Below are 8,119 nucleotides of genomic sequence, written 5' to 3' on the forward strand. Positions count from 1 at the left end.
TGCTAAGGGTTCATGACGGTCCAGAGGAGAGCTGGTTTGAAGTTGGCTCGGGTTGGCTCGAATATGGTTCATAGAAAACGTAAGTATGGCTCGAGTGGTTAGCTTGGTTCGACTTAGGGTTTTCTGCATGAACTAAAATTCGAAACATGGCTCAACGGGGGTCGAATCATGGTTCACGAGGGCTAATTAAATATAAAAAGTCTAAGTTTTAATTTGAGAATTTTATAGTAAAAGTTGATTTAATTCGGGATTAAAACACCTTAATATGTTATAATTAAAGACTAAATAAAAAACCATCGATTTAAGCCAAATAAAAATTACGAGAAAATTAATGTAAGCTTAAATAATTATTTGGGATGATCTAGAGTCAACAGAATTAAGAAAATGTCAAAATTGTGAAATTATGCTTCTAGGGGTAAAACGATCATTTTATACTTGGAAAATAGTAAACGTCATGACAGTGATCTGAATGTTGTATTATATGTTAAAATGTTAACGTTAAAAGATATGTTGCATGCTTGGTTTAAAAGAAAAACGATTATTATATGCATGAATTTTATAAATTGATGAAATTATGAAATGTTGAAGGAAGTGAAGTAATTGTGATTAATACGAATATGATGATATGTGAATACGTAAGGCCAAGGCTTAGTTGGCGGGTGAGAGTGCCGCCCAGTACTGTGGTTACATATAGATGGATCCATCGCCCAATACGAATACGAAAGTCACAATTAACGATCTGAATTCAACGAAATGAAAATGGAATACGAATATGAATATGATGAATAGGAATATGAATATGTTGATATGAAAACGTTTATGAAAATTTTTATGTTTAAAGTTTATGCATCTTCATGAAAATTTTATTTTATGTACAAATATTTTCACCGTTGCATGTAATCTGTATATGTATTACTTGTTATTAAGATTATGGTGTGTTGACTCTTTAGACTCACTAGGTGTGATCGATGCAGATGAGTGTGATGTTAATGTTGAAGGAGGTCTTGATGGTTGACTCTGTTGGACTGAAGGTGCACATAACCCGAGGACCAGCGCTAGTTTTTTGCACTAGTTTATGATTTATGATTTTTAAGATTTTGTTAAAGATATTTTCACGACTTTTATTATGCTTTTGAGTGGTTTTTGAGAGGTTGTTAGTTTTAGTAATTTTGCTAAGTTAGGAGTTGCAAACGATTGACGTTATGATTCAAACTATTTTTCTTTTGGATTTTTAAATGTTAGTTGGTTGTTTTATTTTAAAAAATGGTGCAAAGTATTTAATAAGTAATTATATAGTTTCGGTCGAATCATTGAGAGTTTTTTTTTTTAAAAAAATTCTAGTACTTTTTAAGAAAACAAGTAGTGGACGTTTCATATTTCATAGTTGATTCACTAATATTCTTTTCTGGTTTGATCTATAAATTATGTGATATCATTTCAGATGGAATCTAATGATAAAAAGGTTGAGCAATGTGGGAAATCAAGCACTTGCATCACAAAATGAGAATGTTTCAATCGAGGACAATAAAATACCTCAAGATGAGACTTTAGATGATGAAATTATTGGAGCAGATAGTGGAAATAAAAGAAAATTTAGATATCACGCAAGAGATCTTTTTGAGAGGAAGCTAATCGGAGAAAAATAAAAGCGATTTGAATGATTGGAGGAAGTCTTTAGGTGGTAAAAGTAATAATGAAATCAGAAATTTACTTGGCCACATAAAAACATGTTTGCACAAAAAACAGAAGACTATAAAATAATCTCTATTGCAACCAACCAAATCCAATGATGCAACAACATTGCTTGATACATAACATTTCGACCAAGATCATGGGAGGGCAGAGCTTGTGAATATGATTATATTGTATGAGTACTCATTATCTATGGTTGATAATGTGGGCTTTAAAAGATACTCTTATGCCTTACAACCGTTATTTAAATTTGTTTCCCAACACAATTTAGAACGATATCATGAAGATGTTTGAGCATATACACGATAAAGAAATGAAATTATAAGATTCAAATGCTAGTTGGATTGCATTGACAACTGATATGTATTTCAAAACATGAGAGATTCACAATCTTCATCTTTAATGCTTTCACTTATTAAGCGTGGTAGTTATGCTGATAAATTTGAGATGTTCATGGATTCTATTACTAGTACTGAACTTGAGAAGTCGGGGGTTGGATTATTATTTAGAAGAGTATCTCTTGCCAAGAAATACAAATGACTTTGATATCTTACGTTGGTGAAAGATGAATGAGATTAAATATCCAATTTTACATGATATTGCAAAGAATGTGTTGGTCATTCTTGTGACGTCTACTAATTTTTCAAAGTACGGGATTTTTTTTTTTTTTTATAAAATCTCGCATTTTCGAAGTAACATTTAAAATAATCATATTTATTTAAATTAACCATACTCATCCCAAAATCATGTGTAAACATGAACAATTAAAATCTTAAAATCATCAACGTATGAAAATATTCATCTCCTCTCAATCTCATAAATCGTAATGCGGAAAACATGTGGTCCTCGGGTCGTGTCACCGCACCAGGTCTGCCTACTCAGAGTTCGGCACCTCTAGTCCCCTCACCATCAAGCTCACCTGCATCACACACGCGTAGTGAGTCTAAAGACTCAACACACCTGTACCAGGAATAACAAGTACATATACATAGCACACAGCAGTGAAAAATATCATACTCAACATATCTTTCATGAACATAAAAGCATAACGTAAACGTGTATTGTAAAATCATATCGTGTCAAAGCATGTCATCATAGACGTATACGTGTCGTGTTAAATTATAACGTCTCAAAGCATGTCATCTCATATCATCATATACGTGTCAAAACAGCTCATGTGTCATCATAAATTTAAAAATTTTCTTTTAATTGAATTCTGTTTATTAGTTGTGACCTTCGTATCAGCTCTATCATATCAGCTCTATTCGATGGATCCATCTATAAAAACCGCGGGACCCGGCGGCGGGGGACATCAGCGACAGCATTACCCGCCTACTGAACCCGGGCCTCAGCTCATCAAATCTCATGTCATCGTATACATATACATCGTCAGTCACAATCAATTCTCATCCTTCAAAAATATCATCCTTTTCATCACTTAATAAAAACATGCATATGCGTAACTTTTCCTTTAAAACAAGCATGCAACATATTTATCATAATTGCGTAAAAATCGTAAAAAAAGGATGCATAAACATTTAAAATATCATATATTTGTGCTCAGGGCGCTGCCAGGACCAAAATCTCACCTCGGGTGCAAAATGACCATTTTGCCCCTGGAAACCCAAAATTTATCGTTTAACCCCTGGACCTCTAAAAATGACCCGAAGATTACCAAACTCCTTAAAATGTCCCAAAACATTTTTAAAAGCATTACTAGACGTAAACTAGAGTCCATTTTACAACTTATTCGATTCGTTTTAAAACTTGACAGGGGTCCCGGTTTTAACTCGAATCGAACCGAAACCCAACCAAAATTTTTTTTTCCAACTTTTTCCTACACCTAATAAACATCTAAGAGGCTCTAAAAACATCCAAACCAGTCCAACAAATCCCTCGAATCAGCCTTACACATTGCTGGAAAATGACAACTAGTATTCCCCGAACACCCTAGCTCACCGAACCTACCATAAATCGACCCTAGCTCAAAAACCGAAGGGACCAGCTCCTAACCTGTCTCCACTTGACCACTCTAGGACCCCTCTGGACACCATGGACCCATGGCCCTAGCCCCACACAACCCACATCACGAATGCGAATGCTAGGAGTCAAAAGCACACCCATGCGATCACCTCATCTCAATGCTACTATACCAGCTGTTCTATCAATGCGTCCAGCAGCTTGCGGCCCCTTCTAAGCCATGGCTCAGACCCAGCAAGGGCTGGTCCACGACCTGGAACGGTCCCTCACGCAGCCGGCCCTCTCCACAACTCGGTCTACCCTCAAAACGCGGCCTGCTCCCCGATCGGCCCCCTCAACACAAGCAACCTACGGTTCCAGCCTACTGTCAGGGCCGATCCTAACAATATTTGGGCCTGAGTCTAACTTTTAAAAAGAGGCCTCTGAATCATAATGTGTGTTCATATTTTTTTTAGTTCCATAGCAATTTTTCAAATTAAATCAATACGTTAAAGTCAATATAAAAATCTAAATGAATAAAAATATCAAACATGTGCAAAATGATCACTAAAAAACAACCCGCCTAACAGTTTTAGAGCTAAAAATACTAATCAAGTCTGTATAATCAAGTTGTTTAGTAATTTCTTTCTCAATCGATAACATAGCTAATCCATTCAATCTTTCTTATGACATGGTTGATCGGAGAAAAGTTTTGATGAGCTTTAACTTTGAGAAACTTCGCTCTGCACTTGCTACTGTGACCGGGACAGTTAACAAGATTTTATAAGCAATGTGAGTATTTGGGAAACATCCATCCATTTTCTTCAAGTAATTCACTACATCAATGGCCGATTTTGCTTCTCTTGGTAATGAGCACCGCAAGAATGTCAACTCCGAAAATAGATCATCCCCATTAATATCAGAACAACCCTTATGAGTCAAAGAATTTTCAAGATTCTTGCAAGACCTCAACAAAGTTTCATCGTCTGCACGTTGTAACCTCTCCAGATTGAACAAAAAACCAAATGTTTCTTCATATTTTTGAAACTGTTCAAATCGAGCTTTCATAGAAGAACGAGCTTGATCGATTATAAAGAGAAAGTAGTTAATTCGGAAAGCTTCTGCAGCTAACTGTATCACTTCTTCACTGTTACTTTCACCAAATTGTTTCTTTCTTCGAATAACACGTTTCTCTCGAAATACAGTTTCAATGCCCATATCACATGCCATTTCTTTAGCTTCAACCATTGCCTTATCGTAACCATCTTCTCTAAATTCTTCAAGAAATAAAACAATCCCTTGTAAAAGTTTGATAGCAACATCAATATCCATATTTTCAAATTGAAGAAATTTGCTCACAGTGTTGATAGCATGCAACAACTTGTACCAAATTACCACACCAAGCAAGAATTCAAAATTCTCAAGTTCATATAACGCTAAGGACTCAGCTTCACTCTTCGTTTTGGGATCTTCACTATCATTTGCCAAGTCATACAAAGCATCTCTTATTTGTGCAATTTGCTCCTTTATAGGTTTAACACTCTCAACATGACTTTCCCATCGTGTTTGTGACAATGGCTTAACTGTCAAACCCTTCACGTGATCTTTGAAAATCTTCCAACGCTTGGTAGAAGAGGAGAACAAAGCATAGATCCGTTGTATTACTCCAAAAAATGACATAGCCTTAGGACAACAATTCGCCATATCACACAAAGCTAAATTGAGACTATGACAACCACAAGGAGTATAAAAAGCTCTGGGATTCATTTCAAGTAACTTTTTTTGTACACCTTTATGCTTACCTTTCATATTAGATCCATTATCATATCCTTGACCTCTAATATCATCAATATCAAACTCAAGATTGACTAAAGCATTTTTAAGATGCATAAAAAGCCCAAGTCCCGAAGTATCATCAACATCTAAAAATTGCACCCAATATTCTTCTACTTTTGTGAAACTTTTTGAATCATTTAAACATCGTATGACAATGGACATTTGCTCTTTGTGACTGATATCAGGAGTACAATCTAATATGATTGAAAAATATTTTTCTTGTCTTACCTTTGCAAGTATTGTTTTTCTTACCTCGTTTGCCAACATCTGTATCAACTCATTTTGAATTCTGCAACCAAGGTATGTAGTATAAGTCTCATGGTCTTTAATCCGTCGGAGGTGCTCTTTCATTACTGGATCAAACTCTGCAATCATTTCAATCATTTGTAAAAACAAACCATTGTTTTCAACATAAAGTTTTTCACAACTTCCTCGAAATGCTAAGTTATTTTTCGCCAATCGTTGAACAACTGCGATTATCCTCTGTAACACTTGTTTCCAATGCTCTCTTTCTTTATTAATTTGTACTTGGACTCCTGCATCAATCACTTTATTTGTCTTCAATCTTCTTTCCAATTCAAGCCAATTCATACACTCCATATGCTCCTTACTCGCTTCATGATTTGCAAGACATCGACTCAAATTATGCCAATCATTGTATCCTTCATTAGTTAACTGACCATATCCAGTCTTGGTTACTTGCTTCTTGAATAACTTACAGCAAAAACAAAAAATTTTGTTACAAGAAACTGAATATAATAGCCATCTTCTATCACTTTCCTCCCCGTTTGGCAAAATTCTCTTATAATGTGACACATTGAAATGCCTGTTAGCGCTATCTTTAGGAAACACATTTATGACATCTCTATTCGGATCTCTTTCTACTAAAAAGTTTCTAACTTTTTGATCAATGTTGTCCCACTTTGCCGGATCATCAGACCAAGTTTCCTGATTTAAGTTCTCATATTGAACAAACTCTTCATCTTTCTCATGATCATTGAATACATCCACATCGACAGACTCAAGGACTTTTTTAGTATCAATCTCATTCTCATCCAATTCATCATCTTGTTCTCTGCTAATTGAATTATCAACAATGTCTTCAACCTCTGCAACTATGTTTTTGTTTGAAACAAAGTACTTGTTGATATCTCCAGCTTGACTTTGAATCATTTATTCAATCTTTAGCTTTCTTTTTCTTTTTTGAGACCCAGACTTGTACTTAGGAGGCATGATTAACCTAAGAATTCAAAAACATAAAGAACAGACTGCATCAAGACCAATATGTTAAAGAAAGATAAAGAGATAAACATCAGAAAATAAAACAAACGAATAGATAAATAATATCAATAACAGCAAAAACTCGGGTTATATTCATTACAGACTCATACAAACGTATGAGTAAAATGATAAACAAATAATATGGTTCATATGAAACAGAAAAGACCGATTCTGGAACTTGTGAATTGGTAGAAGTGAAATCGCATTACCAATGGGAAAGATTCATACCCTTGCCATCATTAAAGGTGCTTCTGTTGACCCCATAACTGAATATGTTTGGATCAATGATAATACATGCCACTTCACCTAAATAGAACTAATTTGGTGGCAGATGGTTCAAAATCAAATTCCCAAATGTTTTGGTTTAGACACATCTCATAAATTAATTTTCATCCATTTTGTATAAACAAACCAATTTCAGGGACAATTTGACAGTTGACACAAGGTGAGCAAAACGTGCCACTATACTAATGCAATGCATTTTTTTTAATCTGAGAAGGCCTCCATTTCAAAGTTCTTTTTATCGAAAACCCAACACAACGAGAGGCAAGACTCAATCAACAACAAACAACAAAGACCCAATTGCTTGACACATCATCATCAAAAAAATTATATCTAAAAAAATGAATATAAAAAATTTCCAGAAAAATACTTGAACAAAGTGGGATAACGACCTTCTTTAATGTTCGACAAAGTGGGGTAACGACCTAAAAGCATGATCTTCATCCAAAAATTTTACAGAGAATCCTGACTTAATGAGACGGAGAGTGAATCATACAGTTTTGACTCCAAGTAGCAAGATTAGGGGGAAAACAATTAAAATACAAATTATTATTGTACATAACATTAATACACTTACAAGGGTGAGGCTGGTGAGAAATTGATGCTGGATTCGAAGATTGAGAAAACCGAAGACGAAGGATAGAAGAGTGGAGCGGTGAAAAGCAATTTTACAGGCTTTTATCTTATATTTTATTGATTTTTTGAATTTTAATATTTATAAATTAAAAAAACTGTTTTTTCTTTTTATAAATAATATATTTTTTTAAAATTTTTGGGCCCCAAAAACATATGGGCCTGAGTCATTGGACTCTTTTGACTCTAAATAAGCACGGCCCTGCCTACTGTTCCTCTTCTTCACGATGATCCCAGACCTCACGCACCCCAGGGCAGCCCCCTTACACACACAGGAGTAAAAACGTGATTAGTGAACCCATGATGCATGTATTTGAACAGAAAAATGAAAACTTCCCTGTACATGGCTGGATCGAAAAATCCTCATACATATACATACACATGACAATAATAAGACATGGATGATGCAGAAATAATGGTACAAATGCGTGCCTTA

At 34.9% G+C, this 8,119-nt stretch overlaps 1 protein-coding gene across 1 annotated transcript; it reads right to left on the reverse strand.

Moving 5' to 3' along the window:
- Positions 1 to 4,044: 4,044 nt before the first annotated feature.
- LOC140969589 (uncharacterized) lies at positions 4,045 to 7,706 on the reverse strand. Its single transcript, XM_073430982.1, has 2 exons — positions 7,628 to 7,706; positions 4,045 to 6,727 (listed from the first exon to the last, which is right to left on the reverse strand). The coding sequence occupies exon 2, from the start codon at positions 6,658 to 6,660 to the stop codon at positions 4,336 to 4,338; it is 2,325 nt and encodes a 774-aa protein (XP_073287083.1). The 5' UTR covers positions 6,661 to 6,727; positions 7,628 to 7,706; the 3' UTR covers positions 4,045 to 4,335.
- Positions 7,707 to 8,119: the final 413 nt, after the last annotated feature.

Source organism: Primulina huaijiensis, unplaced genomic scaffold (assembly GCF_012295235.1).
Source record: "Primulina huaijiensis isolate GDHJ02 unplaced genomic scaffold, ASM1229523v2 scaffold42393, whole genome shotgun sequence".
Lineage (NCBI taxonomy): Eukaryota > Viridiplantae > Streptophyta > Magnoliopsida > Lamiales > Gesneriaceae > Primulina > Primulina huaijiensis.